The 24,220-nt window shown below is 47.7% G+C and overlaps 1 protein-coding gene and 1 pseudogene across 6 annotated transcripts in view; both read left to right on the forward strand.

The window, feature by feature from the left end:
• The window catches only part of RPTOR (regulatory associated protein of MTOR complex 1), a 263,751-nt gene that overhangs the window by 118,482 nt on the left and 121,049 nt on the right, over positions 1-24,220 (forward strand). For 4 of the 5 annotated variants that reach the window (XM_080924542.1, XM_080924544.1, XM_080924545.1 and 1 more), the window contains exon 6: positions 3,828-4,003. In XM_080924542.1, the coding sequence (XP_080780668.1) occupies positions 3,828-4,003 (176 nt within the window). Of the gene's footprint in view, positions 1-3,827; positions 4,004-21,689; positions 21,795-24,220 lie in introns of those variants that run through there. The other variant, XM_080924546.1, reaches the window with a different exon arrangement.
• On the forward strand, positions 17,922-19,225 carry LOC308426676 (tubulin alpha-1C chain-like; annotated as a pseudogene). The gene has a single exon. The product of its transcript is annotated as a tubulin alpha-1C chain-like (transcript).

Raw genomic sequence — 24,220 nt, forward strand, 5'->3', positions numbered from 1 at the left:
TTATCTTAGCAGAGAACATAGTGTTCCCCAGGGCTGGCCTGTTAGACTGTCCTTTGAGGATTGGAGGGAGCACCCCTCATGTTCAGTGTCACGTGCCCTTCAGCACTCCCCTCCCACTGCTACTGTCACTCAGTAGGGCTGTGCTGACGATGGGGAGCAAGTATCCAGAGCTTCACAAGACACTCTCTTCAGAAGCTCAGGACATAGGCTCTACAGGTTCCCAAAGGGTATGGCCCCTTGCCAAAGAAAGGTGACCTCTGGCTGACAGGGAAAGAAGAGCCTCATGAGTTACTCTAGGATCCAAGGTAACACACTGTGCTCGGAGGTCACTGGGTTCATTCAGATCATCAGAGAACACATGAAGATGCTATGAGTTGTAAGAAAGACCATGGCAGAAAAATGATGACCATCCTAAACTCAGAGGAGGAGCGTGACGTGAATCCAGGCTTTCTGGACAGCCTGAGACAGCAAGCATACCGTCAGCACCCATTGTCCCCCAGACCAAGAACCTAGAACAAGTCACCAGAAATGCTTCAGATCAGTGTACCATTATGTCCAGATAGCCCTGCCTTCTGCACAAGCTCTGTTGTGGCCTCCAGTAGCCCCAGCTATAATGAGAAGGCATTTGTGATTGTGAATACAACTTATGCTGTGCCTCACACAGAAGAAGCCACTATGCTGCTGAGTGCCCCTGACAGTGTGACAAGGGGATCGTTACCCTGAGCTGTCCTCCAGAAGCTGGTAAGCTCATGACCAACCGAGTGGGTGCTAAGCTGCCCTTTAATGTCTTCTTATGCGCATGGCTGAGAGCCTCCCACTTCTCCTCTGTAGTTGTTGATTCGATTCAAGTGTGGTTGGGAGTGGAATTTGCTCATCATTTCTAATTAATGTGTTCAGTGATGTAGAATGGTTTGAAGCATTTAGAAGCTGAAACTGCCAGCAGCTAAGTGGCTTTAAAATAATGGATAGTTCATTGGGGCTAAGATCAGAATAATCCTGAGACCTAACCAGGAGCCTGTTGGAGAACACCACTGAGTTACTGTCCACCAGAAGGTGCTTCTGCTCCCTCGGCAAAGATTTCAGAGTTTCCAGCATACAAACTACTTGGCTAAGTTGTTATGGATAATTGGGTGCATACAGTTGTGAATTGTGTGTTAAAAGTCTACTTGAACATGCTGTCGTGTGTGTGTCAGTTAGACTTCTGAATACTAAGAAAGCCGGGTGAGAAGTATGAGCTCCACCCAGCTCAGCTCTCTGGTCTCTGAGGCTCTGCTCACCACAGAAAAGAGCTGCCTTAAAGTACAAGTACTCAGAACGTCACTTCTTTAGTCTCCTGAACTCAGTGGGCTCAGCTTGTTAAAAGTTGTCCCTCGTTGTATGTGGGAAGTCCAGAACAATGCCATTGTGGCTAGTTTAAAAACAGAAACCGGGTACCGCCCTGAAAAGTGGTCTGTGCCCTTCAGAGTAGCACATGACCTGCACTTCCACCCCACAGTGCCACGGCCGTGGAGAGGGAGCAGGTGTCTTCTCTGGAGCTGGTTGCAGTGAATTGCATCTAAAGATTGTTATGGTGCATGAGCTTCCCAGTTCCTTAGGAGAAATGCCCTGGACAGAGGTGAGGCCCCTTTGTCCCTCAGGAGCTGTGTGATTGTCTAGGTGCACCACACTGGGCCCGACTGCCTAGTGATGAGCCTTATATGTGCATGCTGCCTTCTGGGGGATTATTAGGATCAAAGGGTCAATATCTTAGATAGAAAATTAAAACTAAAATAATGTATGAGATAAAACTCACGTGTAAATCAAATTTTTTAGTTCCTGTATTAGCAAACCTGAAAGAATTTGGTTAAATCTTTTGTCCCTAAGGCAGAACTGTCATATGTACTAGATAGCGCTCATGGGTGGTGAGGTCACACTCTCTGCTCCTAAATGTAGTTCACCTGGGCCCAAGTCCAGCTCCCCATAGGGGCTCTTTTTGAAAGGAAAATAGAGGAGTGGATTTAGTTCATAGGTCACTGGCCACTCATCCCAGGCTGCTTCCACTGGCCTACAGCCTACCAACAGTGGCTTCCATTTGCAGATGTCTCCAAGGCTTTGATCTGAACTGCAGGACTCTTCTCTTGCCTCTGCTGACGTCCTGGATCCTACACAGGTGCAGAGATGATTGTCTCTCCCTCCCAGCCCCCTTTCACCAGGCTGGCTATTGGAGAGCATGGAAGCACGCAGCTCTACCTGCTCCCAAGTGCCTGTCCATGAGGCTGTGATCTGACTCTCACCTGGCCCTACATGAGACCCGGAAACCACTGTCCTGTCCACAGTTACACCTTTTTCTGTCAGTCTTACATTATGTTACACGTGATCTTGCTTTCTCTCTGCCTTAAGGAAACCTTGGTGGTATTATTCAAGCCACTGAACTCTGAACTGTACATTGGAAATAGTTCCCCTGTGGCCGGGGTATAGCTTAGCCAGAGAGTGCTTACCCAGAATGTGTAATAGCCTGGGTTTGATTCCAACTCATGAAAATATTAAGTATTTAATGTGGAATAGTTTGTTTTAGAGTTTATCACTTTTCTAAAAACTGATATTTTTATTAAATGGCTTATATCATTTTATAAGTGTGTATACCAGAGTCTGAAGTTTGACTTTGGGCTTAATATTTTTGTAGTAGAAGGGGTTATTGGTAAAATATGCCTTTAATGCCCACTATTTGAGCACTCAAAGGTGCCACAGCTGCCATATGGACAATGAAATGCTAACACTGTATGTCCAGGAGTCAGCACAGCTGTGTGGATTTGACATCAAAGGTGCGGAGCTACATCAAACCTTGGTGTCATAGGTGCCTGGCTAGACCCAAGGCTGCCTAGAGCAATGCTTGTCAACCTATGGGTCCCAACCCCCACAGGAGTTGCATATTAGATAATCCTGCATGTAAGGTGTTTGTATTATAACTCATAAGAATAGCAAAATTACAGTTATGAAGTAGCAACAAACTTTTATGGTCGAGATCATAACATGAAGAAAGTTGAGAACCACTGGTCTGGAAGAAATAGTGGGCCAAAAAAATCCTAAAACCAGTCATAGCAGGTGGGTAGCTGCATCATCTGTAGTCCAGGCTGACCTTGAACCCCAAGCCGTCCTCCTTCCTCAGCCTGCTTGAGTGCTGAGCTCCAGTCACAGTCTTCAAAGCTTGTTCTCTAATTTAGTGGAGGTGTTGAAAATGGAGAGGAATTTACAAGAATGGAGGAAGGGATGAACAGTGAGAGCCTGGAGAGTGGCCTCGGCCGGGGCTTTTCCTCACCAAGTGTCACTAAGGAGAGTACCAGACATCCTTTCCCTGCCTTAAAGAGACCATGCTTAAGTCAGTCAAAACCCCTCTGTCTCCTTCATGCAATAAGTACACTCTTGCACATTAGAGAAATCAGGTGTACATGAAAAACCCTCACCGAACACATTTCACTGTGCACACATACTGCATCCTTCCTTTTGCCTCTGTGATGGGGGCAAGCACATTCCTGCTCTGCCAGAATCTGTTGTTTCAGTGCTGATGCTAAATGTATCTGCTCATCTTCCCATGCCTTTAAACAAATGTTGAACAAATGCCTCCAAAACAATGTCAGGACAGATTAGGGATGGAATGTTTAGGCTGAACTAGTCAGCATGAAAGAGTGGGCAGATTGCAGTGAATACTGGTACCACTGTGGGCATTGGGGGATACAGAGGAAAGCTCTGTCCGGGCAGAGCCGGTTCGGGTGCCATGTTGTTCCTTTTGATGTCCAGTGTGCACTCCTGGAGTGCCTGCTAAGCCACTGTCTTTCTGTGTCCTCCTGTAGGTAGCTGCGATTAACCCAAACCATCCACTTGCCCAGATGCCCTTGCCTCCTTCAATGAAGAACTGCATCCAGCTGGCAGCCTGTGAGGCACACGAGCTCCTACCCATGATCCCTGACCTCCCAGCCGACCTGTTCACATCCTGTCTCACCACTCCCATCAAGATTGCTCTGCGCTGGTAAGTGTCCTATAGTTCAGGTCTCCTTCCCAGGGACCCAAGGCATTATTCTGGTCACAACAGTGTGCCCTGTGTTCTGATATCACAGGACCTAGGTATTTGTGTGTATTACGAGGGTGGATGGTGCTCTTTCCCTGGATCTGGTCTTATGCAGTTTATTGCTGTTGTGTTCAAGATCACCTTGTCCACATCTTTGTTGACTAAGCCCCAGGGGTCGTGCTAAGACTGGACTCACAGCAAGTCCCCCTCACTGGGGAGGGGAAGGGCAACTATGAAAGAGTCGCTACAGTTCTTGCTGAAGTCTGATCCCTGAGTTCATTCTTAACAGTGTAAAGAGACTGACCCCTTTTCACCACACAGTTCTCTGGGGGAATACTCCAAGGAAATGTATACGGTGTACAGGCGCAGCCTGCCTTGAGCACGGTGGCTGCTGGTGTGCTCAGCAGGTGGCACGTGTTCAGCCAGCCACACGACATTGCTCGTCTTTAGTAGCACCTTTTCTCTATGCTGATGACGAACCAGTATGCAGCAGCAGGCTCACAGCCATCTGGAGGGTTCGGGTGAGAGCCATTGCTGACATACTGCACCCTTTGTGGGATGCCCGCCTGGGTCTTTATCATGTTAGGACTGTGACAGCAGTGTGGTCAGCCCTGCGAAGACCCTTCTGGTGACTGCAACCCGATGCAGGTGGCTTGAAGTTACAGGCGGAAAGTGGTCTCTTTGCTTTGTCTTTGTAGCAAAGTCCAGGCTGGTCTTCTCATTCTGGGCCAGAGCATACCCAGGGTTTGAAGTATATACATACCCAGCACATCTTTGCATTGCAAAGAGGAAGAGGTCTACTGAGTGTGTGGCTAGACCTAGCCCTGGGCATTTTCCTTTGTGCCTAGTGGCATAGCCTCACACGATTGAACAGATTTCCAAGGAGCATACCTTTCCTCAAACTTAGATGTGTTCAGAGAGGCAGAATGGCCAAATGCAGGAGTAACTTCTATGAGGGAGGAGATACGTGAGGTTGCAGGTAGCTAGAAGCAGCATAAGAGAGGGGCAGTGGGGCCTGAGGAGAAAGGAACTGGTTCTGTCTGGTTTGAAATGAAAGATCCCAGGAAGGCTGTTGAGGGCAGATAGATACTGCATACTGGGAACACATGGGTCAGAGTTTCAGGGGAGGCAGCACTGGGAGACAGAGGAAGGAGTAAGATTTACATGGCAAACAGCTGGAAAGGCTTCAGCTAGAGGAGTGTCAGTGTTAGGGCCCGCAAGGAGAATTCTGACCAGTGCCTGGACCAGACTGAGCATGCTCCTGGGAGAAAATACTTCACTTGAAGCCACATTGCTCCTTTGCCATCCTCTGTCTTTTTTACTCATTTTTGGTATGTGGAGGCCTTTGGGTTTATTGGTGCACAAGAATATTGCTATTTTTCCATCTGAACTTGGTGTCTGATCACTGGAAGGTTTAGCAGTGAGTACCCACAGACTGTTGTGGGCCTAGCAGTCACCCCCATATACACTTGATCTACTTCCTGGAAGCAAAGCATGCTACTCCAGCTGGTCCTGAGTGAGGCTAAGCTGAGCATTGTGGGCAGGTATGCAGAGAGACATGTTGCCTCAGACACCTCATCTTCCACAGGATGTGTGGCCTTTTAGAATAGGCACTTTATACAAGATAGAGGAAATATGTACACTTGAAGGTAATTCGTGACCAAGAACTGAATGGATTCATGGTACCAGAGGCTGCTGTTTCAGGGGGCATATGTATTCCTTTAGGCCATGAATAACCAAGTGTTCCTCATAGCAGCAGCTGGCAGTGGAAATGGGATGTTCCCATGGCAGGGACTGAGAGGAACAGAGAGTATCCAGATGGGTGTACACTGCCAGACCACCCAGAGGAATGAGCCAGTCAGCTCCACCAGGCTACAGAGCTTCTGGGGAGGTAGTCACAGTCATTGGGTGGGCTTTGTCAGGCTGTATGGTCAGTGAGTGACTTCATCACCCAGGACTGAGGGATAGCTCAAAATGTGTATGTGGGAAGTGCCTGGAGGATTGTATTTAAGAACAGGGTTCAGGTATATGATGAGCGAGGTCACCAGTCCTCAGTAGGGTGTGATCATGTCTGGTAGAACAAGCAGGAAGCTCTCTCTGTGTGTGTGTGTGTGTGTGTGTGTGTGTGTGTGTGTCTGTCTGTCTGTCTGTCTGTCTGTCTGTCTGTCTATCTGTCTGTCTGTCTGTCCGTCCGTGTGTGTGTGTGTGTGTGTGTGTGTGTGTCTGTCTGTCTGTCTGTCTGTCTGTCTGTCCGTCTGTGTGTGTCTGTGTGTCTGTGTGCCTCTGTGTGTGTCAGAGCTGCCAGGGCACCATGGTCCTCACAGTGCTGGCTGCATGGCCACTTCCACCTCTGCATTGAGACTCCCCAGCTTTTCTGAGGGTTTTCTCGGGGCAAGAATGGGCTCTGTTGTTCCCCTGTGTGTCCTGCTGCAGACTGGGTCCTTTATCAGTTCCCTGGGCAGTTGACTGGATGTGCAAGGAGAGTGAGCAGAAACACACAAGCACCCACAGAGCCTGACACCATGCTTGGACTCAGCCATGCCTTCCTGACACGCTGCTTTAGTGCCGGTGCCAGACCCTCGGTGCGGCCTGTCCTGCACTGCCCTACCCATCGGCGAGGGCTGTGCCTGAAGGACTAGGCAGCCCTAAGGGCTCAATGCCCTGCTGCTGAGCAGAGAATGGGCTTTCTCTACCCTAAAGCCATGTCACTGCTTAGGTGCCTGAAATCCTTTTTGGACTAAGGACATAATTAAATCTAAGTCCATTAAGCGTTAGTAGGAAGTACAGTAAAAACTAAGTTTACACAGCTATCTGACGTGTACTTTGAAACCATTAGTATGCTGCGGCCGGCCGGGGAGAGTGCTCCTCACGTCCAGTGCCTGAGTTCTGCAGCTCATGTGGTAGACCTTTCATCTCAGTGAGGTACTGCAATGAGTCTGATAGAAAAGGGAGTATGTTTTTTCATTTGGTACTTTAGAATTAGGGTTTTTTTTTTTTTATTATAAAGTCAGTTTTGTGTTTTCTAATAAAAATTTAATATATCTTTTCAGAGAATTAATGTAAAGTACAAAATGGGAGGGAGTAACCAACCTTCAAAGGGTAACAAATGTCGCCTTTTGTCTCTGTACCGCCATCACCTCTCCATGCTTTGACTAACTAGTCTGGGGCTTTGGGGCTCAGTGTTGTGAAGATGACGGCAGGTGAATTCAGAGTTGCTTTCATAGTATCAGAAGGGTCAGTTCCTGAGTAATCTCAGCTCTTTGGTTAGAAGCCCCTCCTCTGTTGTTTTAGCATAGAGGAGCAGGGACCAGGTGTGACAGGTAGGTGTAGGTGGGCTTCACGAATGTGTGATCTGTAAGCTGTAGTTTGCCAGTTTCTGCTGCAGAAACATGAAACCAGGATTAGGCTGCAAAATGACATCGAACAACCTAGGAAAGAAAGTTCAGGACTTTCCCTCCCTCCTTTCTTTGATAATATTGGAAGCTACGCCTTCATTACATATGGAAGGTTGCTAAAGGATGCCCATGTGCTTGGTTGACAGTCTACATGCAGCTGAGCTTTGTATATACAAAGTCTGCTTGTATCTGCTGGCAGGTGTGCTGATGATTCTTATTGGATGAAGAAGCTCTTATCAGAAGACATTGTTCCTTTTTTTTTTTTCTTTTCATTTTTGCCTCAGGATATTTGCTGCTTTCTTATTTTCAGAACTGATTTCAGTACTTCTTAAATTAACAATTGTAATATTCTCTGTAAGTAATTGCCTTGCCTCCTATATGTATCAGTATGGTGTAAGCATCCAAAATATATATTGTTTTCCTTTAGCCGTTTCTATTTCTTTGATTGAGTGGCATAATACCATTTTAAAATTATTATGGGCATATGTGTGTGCTGCGGGAAGTTCTGACTCAGAGGTATTCCATTTGCTTGGAGACCAGCTGTAAAGGAGACGGATGCTGATTGCACCATGCAGCATTCAGTTCCGCTGTCTGTTCATGGAAATGACAGCATTATTTTGGGTTGTAGTGAGGTCAAGAACTCCCCCCTTCCATTTAAGCCACCGAGTCTCTGGGAGATTGAGTGCTAACTGCAGTGCTGAAGATGGTTGCAGCAGCGGCAGTTCCTCTCCCTCGGCCCTAGCAGGATGGCCCCAGTGAGCATCCTGTGTAAGGAAGGTGTGGGGCTCTTTGCATCATGTCTCGTTTCAGATACTGTGGTGACACTTACTTTGTGTTGTCTCTGAAAGAGTACTAAGCTCAGGATCAGTAGGAGTTGTTTCTGTAAATGTAAGATTTTATGGTTTTGATAGTATTGAACCATTCGTCCTTTGAGGAGTCTTTATAGCCCAGCAGCTTTACTAGAGGACAGGCCTCCTGTGTCCTCCTTCAGTGCTAAGGCCTTGGTTAGGTTCTGTGGTGTCTGGTTAAGAATGACCACTATAGGTTCATATGCTTGAATACTTCATCTACATTTGGTGGAACTGTTGGGAAAGAATTCGAAGGTGTGGACTTGTTGGAGAAGGTGTGTCACTGTGGGTGGCGCTGAGGTCATTTCCGGTTAGCTCACTTTGCCATACAGTTGTATGGCAAATTAAATTTAAAAAAAATTAAAATTTGAGCTCTCAGTAACTGCTCCAGGGCCAAGACTGCCTGCTTTTACCATGCTCCCTACTGTGCTGGTCATGGATTCCAGAAGCCTGAATTCCAAATTAAATATTTTCTTTAATAAGTTGCCATTGATAGTTTTTTTTTGGTCACAGCAACTGAGAATTAACTAAGAGAAAGTGCAGTGCATCTTTATATGTGTGCATGCGTGTGTATGCGTTCATGTGTGTGCACACAGGTGTGTGTATGCCACAAGAGGTGGTGAGATCCCCTTGGAGTTTCAGGAGGTTGTGAGCCATGGTGCTGGGACTGAACTTCGGTTCTCTGGGAAAGCAGTGTGTGCTCTCTACTACTGAGCCGTCTCTCCTGCCCAGTTGTTTAGATTCTTTTGTTTGTTTCTTGTTTTATGAGGCAGGGTTTCTCTGTATAGCCCTGGCTGTCCTGAAACTACAGGATCAAGGTGGCCTCCAATTCACAGAGATCAGCCTGCCTCTGCTTCCTGAGTACTGAGAATAAAGGCATTGACCACCACTGTCCTGTTTTTATTAAAATTCGGGGGGGGGGGGAGAGGAGGAGGAGGAGGAGGAATCCTTGCATCCTGAAGCTGAGACAGAAGAATTGCTGAGTTTGAGGCCAGCTTAGTTTATGAAGTGAGACCCTGTCTCAAAAAAAAGAGGAAAAACAAAACAAAACAAACAAACAAACAAACAAACAAACAAACAAACCAGAAGCAGAAATGTAGGTGGATGTCTGGCTTGCCTGCCTTGCAGGGTTCCTGAAGAGTCTGACCTGCAATCTTCCTATGAAAAATTGGCCTTACCATCTGAAAACAGTTGTATTCTGGTCCCATGCAGATCCTAACTAGCTCTTGAGTGGCCCCTGAATCCCCCCAAACTGTATGATTTTCCATGTGCCTACTCAGAGGATGCTTCTCCCAAGCTCAGCTATGCATTTTGCATTCCAATCTCCATTTTTATTCAGTTAAGATGAAAATCACACCACTCTTGGAGAACAAAGTGCTGTAGGGAGTCTGATTTCAGTCATAAGATTTAAACTATTGAGAGTGGCCTTGGCTGCTGAACCCCAAGTGGATGAGTCTAGAGGGAACCACACTGCAAGAAGCTGGAGACAGAGACTCGTGGAGGTGGCAAGTGTGGAGTAGAGGCAGGGCAGGGGAGGCAGCCTTTAGGGCACAGGCCAGGGCAGGCTGAGGGGCTTTCTGACTGACTGCAGCTATTCTCTCCTCTCCCTGGTTGGTTCAGCTGCTTTTCTGTGTGGCTCAGAATGATTGATAGGAAGGCAGCATCATGGGTGAAGCGAGTCAGGAAACAGAGGTAGGAGAGTGGGAAGATGAATTGCCAGTGTAGAGAAAAGGAGGCAAGAAGGAAAGAGGTGAGTGTAGACCTCTCCCAAGGAAAGCAGGTGTGTGTCACCATGCTAGAGACATCCAGCTCTGGGGCGTGAAACTGAGTATACAGAAGGCAAGAAGGACCAAAAAAAAAAAAAAAAAAAGGAGAGAGATAGAGATGACTAGACCCGAGGAAATAATGTAATCAGGTAGTGGCAGAGTGAGCTGTGACAAGTGGGTGGCAGCTGATTCTTATGGGACAAAGATGTAAAGGTGCAGCACTTAGGAGCTGTAAGACAGAAACATAAAGGCTGAGAAGACAGAGGCCCAGGGTGGCTCTGAGGGGGCAAAGCAAAGTGCTTTACTGTGGAAAGGAGGAGAGGACAACAGCCCTAACAGACTGACTGACACAATGGTAAGGGGACAGGTGATTCCTACAGTCATACAGGCAGGAGGAGCTAAGTCAGAAACAGGGTCAGAACATTCCTCATAGAAAGTTCCAGCAAAGGGTTAATAATACATTAATTACCAGTGTCTATAGCTGCACATATGGCTGTCTGTGAAACAAAGAATACACATTATTTTTGAACATGTATTGGACTGTTTATCAAATAAACTGTGTCTGTACTGCAAAGGATCCATCTATAAACCCAGAGGATCTCCCTTTTCTCTTGTGTTCTCTGACTACATGGAGTAGTTGGAACTATATGAAAAGGCAGGGTTTAAAGGAATGCTGGGAGAGATATACCCTGTGGTAACTTTCTCATCCCTTGCCTGAAACTCTAGTTTAAAAAAATAATGTATAAAAACTACCCAGAAAGAAAGGGTTAGGGATAGAGAAGGAAAAATTCCTTTTTGATTGGTTTCGTTTAGTTCGTTGTCCTTATGTTGAGATGGGGCATTGCTGTACCCCAGTCTAGACTGGAACTTGCAGCCTTGCCTCAGCCTCCCACATGCTGGGTTACAGCACTGTGCCATCCTGACGTACAGCTTAAAGTGACAAATGCTCAGGCTGATCCAGTGAAAGCACATGAGCAAAAAGGTGCAGCTCAGGCCTTTAGTGAGAAAATAAGGTCAGGGGAGGGTGCAGCCAACAACAAAACCTCAAAGACAAAGTCCTGAGCATAGAGCTACTCTGCACCTTGCTGTCTTCACAGCAACTTGTCCTCCAAGGTTTGCAGCCCGAGGGAGCCTGTGTCCTGGGTCTCAGTCTCTCTGAGGCTCTGTTTTATCTGACGGTGCTGCAGCATTCTCATCTGCCATCTCCTCTCTCATCGGCCAGTCCTCTCGTCCCACTGTTTACGTTTAATTGAATGAAAGTTAAGGTCTGGATAACAGTCACAGCCGCAATCTACTGAGCATCAGTTGTGCGGTTGCACGGCCATAGTGCTCAGTATTACAACAAGCCTGGGGAGGTTGCACCAATACTAGCTCCTCCTTTCAGAATGAGGACGTTTGGGGTGCTCCCATGGGAACTAGTAGGGCAGGGTTCAGGCGCTAGTGCCTAGACCCAGAGCTGACACTGAGACCTTCAGCTGTGCTGCCCCTGTGGGTACTGGTGCCACCTTCCCTGGTTCCTGTACTGTGTTTCCTGCTGTCCTTGTGGTAGTGCTTTGGAAGGAGCCAAGACCCCTGCTTGCTTAATCCATACCTTCATGGAGGGCATGGGGCCTTTGTAACATGTTGGTTGAGGCAGAGATTTTGGCAAACACTGGTCAGTGGAGAAAGCCTCCATCTGCAGGTGAAGACGCCGGTTGCTGTAGTATACCACAGTACTAGAAATCCTGGCCAGTCAGCCGGATGAAGTGGAGAGAAGCAGTAAAAGAGACATTATGACTTAGGTGCAGCACAATCCCCCTGTCTCACTGCTTCAGGATGGACATGTCACCTGAGTGTCTGCAAGTCCAGAGTCAGCTCATTTCTGTCACTTTTTCTTCTCAGAAGCTATAGATGTTCCAGAGAGGGTGTTTGTAGCTTTTCTCATCAGAGTACCATTGGTGTGACTGCACTAGTGGGTCATGGGAAGGTACCATGAGCAGCTAATAAAGTCACACAGTTTTGTGTGCTGGCCATAATTGTTCTAAAATCTTGATACCTCAGATTTTCACTGGAAAGCCTAAAATGTATGGTCTCTTTAGCCAGAAGTAGCTGATGTTAAAGCCAAAGCAGGATTAAGGAAACAAAGAAAAGGCTGTAAGGGGAATAGGAGATGGACCCAACTGTTTGCATAAATTTGTTAATCAGATGCTAGTTTTTAAAATGTTTCAAAGGCTGAAGAGATAGCTCAGTGGTTAAGAACACTGACTGCTCTTCCAGAGGTCCTGGGTTCAATTTCCAGCAACCACAAGGTGGCTCACAACCATCTGTAATGGGATCCAGATGCCTTCTTCTGGTGTGTCTGAAGACAGTGACAGTGTACTTACACATAAAAATAAATAAAATGTTTCAAAAGTCATTATGACTTCAACTACAATGCCTTGTAGTACAGCCCTACAAACCCTGAAAGGAAAATGTGGGACCCTCTTTACTATGAGGAGTCCTGTGCCAGTAATCATAGGCGAAGGGACAGAGCCTGTGCGTGGCGTGCCCATGCCTCACTGGAGAAGGGCGAGTGCCTGCACAGGCTTGTACAGAGGAGAGACCAGGTTCCGGTTGGCTTTACAGAGGAACCTGGGGCCCAGTGTCTTTGCTGTAAGTTCTGTCACCGTTTAGGAAAGAGTATCTGTCAGTCCTCTTGCAGACAGGGTAGAAAGAGGTAGGGGATGTTCCCTAGTGCACACGAAGAAGACAAAGCCAGACAGGGACTTTGCTAGGGACAGTGTGTGACTACTAATAGGGCCACCAGATTATCAGCATAGCGTTAGGAAATAACCCCAAGAGAGCACAGAAAGGATGGAGTGCAGGTTACATGAGTGGTTCATCTCAGGAAAGCAAGACGTGGCAGGATAAAGGGGAAAACGGCATGACCAACGCCAGAGCTGCTAAAAGTGCACTGGACACAGCAGGCACTCATGCTGCCGGACAGGAATGCGTGTGAAGTATGGGAAGACAGGGAAGCCCCTGAGACTGACAGCCACTACAGCAGGGCCCCAGAACCTCGGATAGCTACGTCCAAACCAGTTGAAATCAGACATACGTTTGTTTGTTTGTTTGTTTTTTCTAAACATTACCTCATAGCCATTAACATTCAGAAGTACTTGGGAATAAATATAACAGAATAAAAGGCTGAACTCACAAAACTGAATCATCACAGAGATTGAAGATGAGGCAGAAAATGGCACTGTAAATCAGAAAGACCCGGCATTCTGCATGTGCCTTTGTGTAAGACAGGTTAACGTGTAGCTTGGGCTGCTCTTCCTCTGAGCGAGAGAGAACTAGAAAGCTAGATGAAACGGGGTTTGGTGATCTTCTAAATGTGAGACCAGAAGCACACCACCCTTTACAGCAAGCTATTGGTAACAGCCACTGCTGACAGACACCAAGATGAAGTTGGGTTTACATTATGTTAAACTCAGGAAAGCAGCCCCTGCATTGCGGGGGTCACAACACATATTCACTCTCATATATGCACATGCACACACATGTTCACGGACTCATGCTCACACTCACTCTTGTGTGCACAAGCATGCACACACACGCTGTCGTACTCAGACAATCACCCTCTCACACTCACACACACACTCACAAACACAAACACACACATGCACAAGATCCATTTGGAAGAAGGGGCAATGGAGTGTCCTGTGGGGACTGGGAGATTACAGAAGCACAGCAGTTCCTGCTGCAAACTGAAGTCTCAAACTGGTTTATTTTATCATATGCAAATTATACCTCATTAAAGTTGATTTAAGTGTTTTTAAATGCAGAATGTTGAGTGAAAAAATAAGAAACAATACTGGATTTATAGTGCAATACTTTTTTATTAATTAAACACAAATATATAGTAGCAATCATGTTAGCGTATGCATATGTATCGGAGTGACACAGAACACATGTAGCAGACATCACGGGGCACTGCAGAGTGCTCTCTGATTTGAGACTCTTGGTGTCCAGAACTGGGAGTCAGTACAGGTGTGCTGGCAGGGTCTGGGGTGTCATTGAGCTACATATACACAGGAGAGGACATGGCATAGACTAGACAGTTTTACTAAACATCCACATATCAGTCAACAGGAACATGCCAACATTTTTAAAGCCAAGTGTCTTTCAAGCCTATTCAGAGCTGTCGCAAGGCTCAGTATGGGGACAGTAGTGGAAGCCAACAGCAGTAGCCGCCCGGCCGCTGCTTGTGCAGTGATGGGGCTGACCCAGTGTGGGGCACCTGTGTCCTTTACAGTGTGTGCTGTTTTCTCACAGAGATGTGTAGTGAGGGATGTTCCTTTCTACAGAACTTTTCATTTCTGGCTTCCGACTTGAAGCTTATCTGTGGTCATTTTCTTTTGGCTCACACTCCTCTCCTGTGGTAATCTAAAATGGAACACATTATTGTGGGCAGTTTAGTGCGCCTGGAGACCTGTCAGTGCTGACTGCCCCAGCACCTGGGGTTTCGTCCGAGTATGGCTGAAGGGCAGCATGTAGCCAGAACACGCTCTCTACATGAGCATGTACAAAAGAGAATTGAGGTTGCGTGCAGTTGAGCTCACAGTAGGGCTCACACTGTACTGTGATAGTGATGGGGCTCCCAGAGAGCAGCTCCCTCCCTGCCTCCTATCCTCCTGTATGGCATCAGACAATGGCAGGAGATCAACCTACTGTCTGCGTTAGGATACAAGCCATCATCACCTTGTTTTGAGTTGGTTCCAGTTCTTGGTGGAAATTGTGCCTACAAAGCATAAATGATCCTGTGTTTTTGGAGCAGTTGCTCCTGGACTGTTGACCTGTGGTTGTGTGTCTTTAATGTGCTTTGCTGGTCTGACTTATGCATGTAGTAGTGTGCCTAGGCCAACACCTGTTACCACTGATGTTGCCATGTCTCATGAAAGCCTGTTGATGTGTGCAGCTGTGTGTCAGTCATGGAAGAGCTACTTTTCTGCTGGTGGCTGCAGAAGCCACCTCATTTCCTTTCACATGCACTGCATTGAGGTGTCTCTCAGATGGCATCTTTGGCATCCCAGGACTGTGCTGTCACATAGGACCTGTACAGATGGAGGCACAGCACCACACCACTGATTGCAAGTGTTCTGAATGTATCCTGCAGACAATTATCCTCTGTTTTCCTGATTTCTTGCTATTCATACTACTGATGCCCCTGTTTATGACACAGAACAGGCTTTTAAATAGGCTTCCGAGCCACGTCCATGCACCATGTGGCTAGTGCCAAAGTGGCACTGGCTCTTGCTTTTGTTAGTCTTCGTCTCTGCTGTGGTGATGTTGCTGTGTTGCAAGTAGCCTCCAGAGTGTGTGGATTCATGAGACTAGGTGGCTGTCTCCTGGGATAGGGGACTTAATGGAGAGGGACATGCTTCCATCAGTCCTTTGGCAATAAGAAGGGAGAAGAGCATAGTGACTTCTCTGTTGGGGCCTCCTGGAAGGAGCAGTTGGAGGAAGGTGTCCTGGGTAGATGCCCCTATCCTGGCCATGGACCTGAAGTCAAGCTTAGAGGATGGAGACAACTTAGTGTAGCAGGACCTACACTAAATCCTGAGTCAGAAGGCAGAGATGGTCCTCAGGACACAAGAAACAGGGTACAGTTCCTGAGCGTGACTAAATTATATTACGCATATGCCCCTGTACATTCGCCTGCCATCCCTACACACAAGGGAAGCTGATTTATCAGTAGTAGAAATATGTTGCTGTCAGTCTGCAGGCAGAAAGTCCAAAGTCCAGTCGCCATCAGATGTGCTGTGTCGTCGAGGGTGATGAAAGCTGAAGACGTAGTCCAGAGAGGGTGAGCAGTGTCCTCCCTCGTGTGGTGGGAAGCAGGATGAGGTAAGGGAAAAGCCCTAGCTGGTTAGAGGAGCCCCCTTGGGACAGAGCTGCTCTAAAGGCCTGTTCTCAGTGCCTCCTACACCACCTTAGTTCTATAGAACAGTGCAGGGATGTGTATATTCAGACCATCATACCCATGCAGGAAATGAAAATCTAAGTGGGAAAGCAGGGTGTGGAGCACGGTTGGTGCGGCACGGGCTCTGCCAGTGAAGCGCACCAGCACACAGGAGGTGAAGAGGCCAGACACTTTACATCAGCTTCTTCACATTAAGAAAACTGCACCAGCTACAGACTGCTCTTTAGGAAGCCATGCTGCCCTGCCATTGGCTCAAAGCAGCTGAGATATGGGGCCCTCTGTCCATCTCAGGCTCAGAGAAGACTCATTGCTGGGAGAGTTGGAAGAGGTAGAAACCATCTTAGCCTTTGCTTTACAGGAGTGAGGGCCAGGGACCGCTTGGGCATCACACAGTTCAGAGCAGGAGTGCACTCCCATTAGGAGCATGTTACCCTTATCCACACGCACTCTTCCAAAGTAAATAAGCTAGGGCATGAGGAAGAAAAGTCGGGCAAATCAGTGAAGTGTAAATTAAAAGATGCCTCTGGATAAGATAGCAGGGATGGCTGTGTGGTGCAGACCACACTTTGTGGCTGCCCTGTAAGGAGCCGCTTTCACATGGGGTCTGTTTGGGACTCTCCCTGGGCACTTAGCGTAAGAACTTCCAGAGTGTCAGAGTAGAGATGAGACGCTTTCTCTCAGGCTCTCTAGCACTTTCCTCATAATACTTATGGCTACTGGACCTTAAGGAACCTTTCCAAGAGTGGGTCCCTAGATCCTAAGCCCTGAGCCAGAGTTGGTACCTGTCACTAATCATTTTTATGTATGTATCCATATATGTTTGTATGTCCATATGTGTCTATGTGTCTGTGTGTGTCCAAGTGTATCTGTGTGTGAGTGTGTGTGAGTGTGTGTGTGTGTGTCTATTGAACACTGAGCTTCACGAGTGTTAGAACTAAGCTACATCACCATCCCCTGCTGCAGGTTCTTAAATTAGCATAAACCCTTGCCCTCAGTCTTGCCTTCCCCAGATATCAAAGACCAGGTGATCCTGGGTGTTCCCCAGATCTAGCTTGTGATGCTGTTTGGCTCTGGAACCACCCTTCCATGGGTGCCTGGCTCTCCTCCGTGGTGGACATGCAGCTCCTACCTGGGTCCTCTCAGCATCTCGTCTTCTGCCTGCCCATCATTCCGTCATTCTCCTGCTTCATTGCTCCCAGGTCAGGATGTCTGTCAAAGATGCAGCATCTCATTTCACATACCTGAAGTGACACCTGTCTCTTCACCGATGAGGAGTGAGTGTTGGGTTTTCCTCATATGCCGAAGTAAGGCCTTTTGTTTTGTTCAGTCTCTGTAATTCTGGTTTTAAATGTCTGTTATCCTCATCTTATAAGTTAAAACAACTGGATATGAATAGTTAAGCACTGCTTCCTCCAATTGGACAGTGGCAAAGCTGGGACTTGAACTCAGGACTCCCTGTACTTGCAAGCACTGGTAATTATCACCACTCTGCCTTAGTTCCATCTTTGTGCTTGGTAACATGCCATTCCTAGTGAGCTGAGCCCTTCAGCATGGTGTGATCAGGCACAGAGGATCTGTCACAGACCTCTGTCAGAGCTTGTGGCATTTTGCACTACATTGGTGATGGATATTTATCTGACTGAAGCTGGGCTGACCTGTGCATCTCCAGCAGTAGGCTTTAATGTATGTGCTAGTATGGAGCATATTCTGTGAGTGCTCGAAGAGGCAGTCCTTTAAAACGTCTCTTCCTTTTATGGGTCACTTTTACTTTCCTATCTCTCATGCTGATTGTTAGTCTGGATGCTTGTTAGAAAGCACCTCCCTACACAGCCTCTCACCCCGGACTCCTTGGTAGTCGCTAGTGGGAGATCTTCGTCACCCTCTCTTCACTTCCTCAGTTTCCGTGGACCACTCCAAGGACTAAATATGCGTAAATGCATCTCCATTCACATTGGCCATTCTGGTGTCCAGATCAGCAATGCCTGCTGGGAGCTCTACTGCCTGGAACATGGCATCCAGCCTGATGGTCAGATGCCAAGTGACAAGACCATTGGGGGAGGAGATGACTCCTTCAGCACCTTCTTCTCTGAAACAGGAGCTGGCAAGCACGTGCCCCGGGCAGTGTTCGTAGACCTGGAACCCAGTTATTGATGAAGTTCTCACTGGCACCTACTGCCAGCTCTTCCACCCTGAGCAGCTCATCACAGGCAAGGAAGATGCTGCCAGTAACTACGCCCGTGGCCACTACACCATTGGCAAGGAGATCATTGCCCTTGTCTTGGACAGAATCCGAAAGCTGGCTAACCAGTGCACGGGTCTCCAGGGCTTCTTGGTTTTCCACAGCTTTGGTGGTGGAACTGGCTCTGGGTTCACCTCCCTGCTGATGGAGCAGCTCTCTATTGATGATGGAAAGAAGTCCAAGCTGGAGTGCCATCCCCCCCCCCCCCCCCAGGTTTCCATTGCTATGGTTGAGCCCCACAATTTCATTCTGACCACCCACACCACCCTGGAGCACTCTGATTGTGCCTTCATGGTAGACAATGAGGCCATCTGCGATATCTGTCGTAGAAACCTCAACATCCAGTGCCCAACCTACACTAACCTTAACCACATTATTAGCCAGATTGTGTCGTCCATCTCTGCTTCCCTCAGATTTGATGGGGCCCTGAATGTGGATCTCACAGAATTCCAGACCAACCTGGTGCCCTACCCTCGCATCCACTTCGCTCTGGCCACTTATGCCCGTCATCTCTGCTGAGAAATCCTACAATGAGCAGCTTTCTGTAGCAGAGATCACCAGTGCCTGCTTTGAGCCAGCCAACCAGATGGTGAAATGTGACCCTTGCCATGGTAAATACGTGGCTTGCTGCCTGCTGTACCATGGCGATATGGTCCCCAAAGATATCAATGCTGCCATTGCCACCATCAAGACCAAGGGTACCATCCAGTTTGTGGACTGGTGCCCCACTGGCTTCAAGGTTGGCATTAATTACTAACCTCCTACTGTGGTACCTGGTGTCGACCTGGCCAGGGTCCAGCCTTTTGCTGAGGCCTGGGCTCGCCTAGATCAGAAGTTTGATCTGGTGTATGGCAAGCGTGCCTTTGTGCACTGGTATGTGGGTGAGGGCATGGAGGAAGGAGCAGCATGAGGACATGGCTGCCCTAGAGAAGGATTATGAGGAGGTTGAGGCAATAGCACTGAAGCAGATGATGAGGGTGAAGAATATTAACTCATATTCTGCAATTTTACACTTCTGTGGTCTTTTCTTTATATTGCATGCATTTTAACTGTCCTAAACTGTTAACAAAGGTGTTTGTGGTTTACGTAGGGGAAAAAAAGGAAGCACCTCCCTTTATTTTGATTGACACCTATGCCTCCCTCCAAGACAAGCCACTGGGGCCTCTATGCACTGAGGATCAGACTACTAACTACTACTGGCCAGAGTTGGAACTGAACACTTACTTAGTGCTGTGGCTTCTGCTGGCTGAGTTCTGCTGTGTGTACTTGTGCCTGTAGTATTCCATTGTTCAACGAAGCTCTCCTTGGGCCGCTGGTTCTGCTCCAAGTCCCCTCAGGATGCTCTTGGTGGTCAGGGTCTTCCCCTGTATGATGCTGTCTTGCTGTCTATACTTCCTGCTTGTTCACCTTTCCCATGAAGAGAACACTGACCGGTGGTCTATTAGAAAGAGCCCATGTTAGTATGACTCTGAGGAGAGTGTTCTCTGGTCCATTCTTCCCCTTGGGTGTCAGTTTTTCTGTACCCTCTAAAAATGGTGCTGCCTTCCCAGCAGCAGAGGCAGTGGAGCTGCCCAGGAAGTATCGTGGAATGGGGGCTGTGAGCCTATGTCAGCCTGTATGTGTTAATAGTGTAAATCACTCACTTACAAGGTACTTCCCACAGGGCTTCACATGTACCTTTGCTAATAAGCAGGACCAGTCAAAGCAGCCATAACTCAGGATGATTGACTGGGGACCAGGTGCTTAAATGCCCAGTGTTGCAACCTGACTTACAGCTGAGCTCACTGCGGTCCTTGACACATGCTCATGCCAAAAATCCACATTCACCCAGGACTCCATCAGCTTCTTATACGTTCCTTCGGAGGTTCCGTTGCTCCCCCAGGCTCATTCTTTATCACCTGTTTTCTTGGCCTCTGTTTTGGCTTAAAGCCAGTTGTTTACTTCTCAGATCCCTTAAGGCTGCAGTGGTCACAGAAAAGGTGCTCCCTTCCCGCTGCACTGAGCCAGGCTCCTTCTAGCTGCAGTGTGCACCTGAGTGCCAACAGCAACCATCAGGCTGTGTGAGTAGAAGGCAGTAGTAGATAGATAGCTTCACAGTGCAACAGGCCACAGGCACACGCACGCACGCACGCGTACACACACTGCATGATGTTCTCATAGCGAGCAATGAGGAGGAAAACTGAAAGGAATGAGCTCAGTCTCAGCTCTTGTTTCATTGTGTCTTTCCTGCCCAGGCACTCCACAGTTCAACTAAGCAGAATCCATACATGTCTTGAGTTGTTTCCAGACTAACGACGGCTACTCTTTATTATCACCTGGCATTTCATCTTCAGGTTTAATATTCTATCTTAATATTCCATCCAGAGTTTCTCCTCAGAGCATAGCACTTCTTGTTCTGGACACTCTCACATGTGTTTCCAGAACGAGACTAGCACGTCAGAGAGTGGAGCTCTTGGCCTCTGCTGTTCTGAAGCTGGGAGGTGAGATTGCCTGTGTGTATCACCCGTGCCAATGTGTCACTGTCAGCCTTACCTTCAAGGAGAAACTGCCCCACTGCAGGCTACAGTAAGCAGATTCTGGGGACCATGCGTGAGCCGAGAGTCTTGTAGGCTACAGTGCATAAATTACTGTGAGAAAGGTCTGTCCTTCCCTACCAGTGTACTTTCTCCTGCTTCCAGAAGCCCCGGGCACTTAGGGGAGGAGCACACCTGATGCTGAAGCCACAGACCAGGAGCACCGCAGAGGAAACATTAGCAGCCTCCCCACCTGCTGGAGGCAGACCAGACAAAATGTGTGCTATTCATGCTATACAACATGTACCATACATGCTACACAACAGATCTACATTTAAGTTTAATTGGAAACTGGTCTGACCTTGCCTGCTTCCAGAATATCAGGAATTGGCTGCTTGGCACAGCACTTCCTCACCTTCCATCCTAGGACTGTTGTTTGACCAACATTTCTGCTACTGATAAAAGTGAGCACACCTTCCTCAGCCTTACTCCAGGGGCTTCTTGCCTGTAGAGTGTCCTGGCATTGCCTGAGGATAAAGAAGAAAGCACAACCCCCTCCCTACCAAGACTCTGCTTTCTTGTGGGGCCTACAGGTTGGGCTGACAGCAAGTACCACATAGGCATGACATCTTGTGCACATGATGTCTGCGTTATCTAAACATGATGTAGAGATGCTGTGCATACGAGGATGTGGAAAAATAAACAAAGAAATAAAGTAAATAAATAGAACTAAAAAAAAAAAGTCAGCACACAGCTGGTGAAGAGCCCAGACCTGTGTCCACTGCCTACATAGCCATGGCTGCAGCTCTCACTAGCTACAGGAAGCTTGTTCTCTGATAAAAGTTTTCCATGCCTCTGGCTGTACTTCCTACAGATCCTAACCCTAGACATCATCATCATCATGTTTGTCTGCTTCTTTCTGTTACAGCAATTTGCTGACAGCTGTAAAGCAGCCAGAATGGCTGATGGACTGTCCAATCAGAAGGTGACATCAGTGTTCAGATGTGTTCTGGAATGGGCAGGAGAGGAGTGTGTATGAAGTCAGAGGTGGGTTCTTACCTGGGCCTCCTCACTTGGCCATCTGCTGGGTTCTTTAGACCCTCTGAACATCAGCATGCTCTGCCAGATTAACAGTGACAAATGTAAGCTGTCTGTGCTCCCGACCTAAATGCACCTCCGAGCTCTGTGGAGGACACTAGGATATGCCTCCATGTAGAATACTTAGGCATAGACACCTTAGGAATGGAAGACATAGAAAGCGTGTCCTCGAGATAGAAGACTCGGGTATAAGACTGAGAACTGACATCTTTGGTTGCTCTGAGCTGGAAGAGGAGCAGGCAGGAAGAGACATGAATGTTTCCTTCTTGTTTTAGTTCACTTTTAATTGAGGAATGTTTTCATTACTTAACTTTTAATTGGCAAGTAGGAACACTGCTTTGTCTTTGGTCATACAGCTTGGGTCCCACCTTTTGCCTCTGCTTTAACACAGATCGTCTTCCCCTTGCTAGGTCTAAGTCTTATTAGACTTTTTCAAAAGGGGCCCTGTTTTATTTGCTTGCTTTAGCCAGGACCTCAGCATACCTAACTTGTTCTACACTTGTTGATCTTCCTGCGTCAGAATCCCAAGTTCTGGGATTACAGGCCTATATTACTCCATTTAGCTTGATGATTGTGAGTCAGCCCCCCCTCCCCCAAGATAAAAGCATGAGATTAACTATGAGCGGATGAGACAACCCAGCACTCAGGACTTGCCTTGTAGACATGGCCTATTACATTAGCAAAGGAAGAGAGAGCATCTGTCTGCATCTCCTACCCTGATCTTTGCAAGTGCTGGCCCTCGTTCTGTGTGGGGGAGGGAGTGCATGGTCCCCAGCCTGCTTGCATTTCCTCCCAGCCAGTTTATTTTCTTACTGTACTTTGGCTGAAAGTCAGGCCTTGGCTCTGGACCATTAGTCGTGCGGCAGTTTGAGTCCCTATATGAGGGAGCCCCTATGCTGTGTTCCCTCAGCAGACCCATGGCCAGTCTCACTCTGAACCAGGATTCTCTTGTCTGCCACTTAGTGGTAAGTGGTGGGAACACGGGCTGCGTAATGTGCTTCTGTCTGCTTTGTCCATGTGATCCCCAACCTCCTGCCTGTGACAGTCCTAGAAGAACGTTGTCTGAGGCGTCTTAACACAGATGAGCAGATCAGGTGGAAAGGGAGCTGATAGAATGATCCTAGCAGATTGTGTTCTAAGGACTTGGTTCTTTGGGATTTAAAAGAATCGGCATTTATGGGAGGTGACCCTTCTGCCCTGTCCCATCAGTATGCAGTCAAGAAGCATTAGTAGTGAGAGAAGGCCTATGACAGACAATATGATGTCTCAGAAGGCTCACCCTTGCTGCTTGCTCCTTCCCAGCCTTGGGCCGGGAGCTCTGGCCTAGCCAGGACTGAGAGGTCTGTGCAGCTCCACATTGAATGGCCTTCAGTCAGAGGAGAGGCTCACTTGTGCAGAGAGAGCACCTGAGAGAGTAAGTTCCTTCCCTTCATGTGTCTAATTTTAGCTATAGGCCTAGACGCTGCTAATGGGAAGTCATTCTATACAGTCAAAAGTGACACCTAAAGTTTGTGAATAAGGTCTTGCATGGTGGTTTCTTGGTGACAGGGTCTTACTCTGTACCCCAAATTGGTCTAGCACTCCCTATGTAACCTACGCTGGTATTAAATTGTCAGCCTAGCCTCCTGAGAGCTTGGGTTATAAGAGTAAGCCATTCTATCTAGCTGGTTAGCAGCAGTGTTTGTTTATTTGCTGTGTATTGGTTTTTTGCCTACAAATATGTCTAATACACCACTTATGTGCCTAGTGTCCCTGGGTCTCCTGGGACTTGCAGTTACAGATGGTTGTGAGCTGACATGGGGTGCTAGGAGTTGAACCTGAGGCCTCTGGAAGAGGAGCATGTTCTTAGCCATTTCTCTGGTCAGACTTTATTTTTGAACCAGTAATTAGGCACTCAGTGTGAGGGTACAAAGACACAGCTCTGCTCTGCCACCCTCAGCAGTCTTCCCCGTGACTTTTAGGGACTTAGGCCAACCTGAGGTTTGTGGCTTTGATGCTGTATTGGCTGGGTTTGTGTCAACCTGACACAAGCTGGAGTTATCACAGAGAAAGGAGCCTCCCTTGAGGAAATGCCTCCATGAAATCCAGCTGTAAGGCATTTTCTAGTGCCATCCCTGGGCTGGTAGACCTGGGTTCTATAAGAAAGCAGGCTGAGCAAGCCAAGGGAAGCAAGCCAGTAACATTCCTCCATGGCCTTTGCATTAGCTCCTGCTTCCTGACCTGCTTGAGTTCCTGTCCTGACTTCCTTTGGTGATGAACAGCAGGGTGGACAATGTAAGCTGAATAAACCCTTTCCTCCCCAACTTGGTTCTTAGTCATGCTGTTTTGTGCAGAAATAGAAAGCCTGACTAAGACAGATGCTGAGGAGAATTTCA

This window comes from Micromys minutus, assembly GCF_963924665.1.
Source record: "Micromys minutus genome assembly, chromosome: 10".
NCBI classification, from domain to species: domain Eukaryota; kingdom Metazoa; phylum Chordata; class Mammalia; order Rodentia; family Muridae; genus Micromys; species Micromys minutus.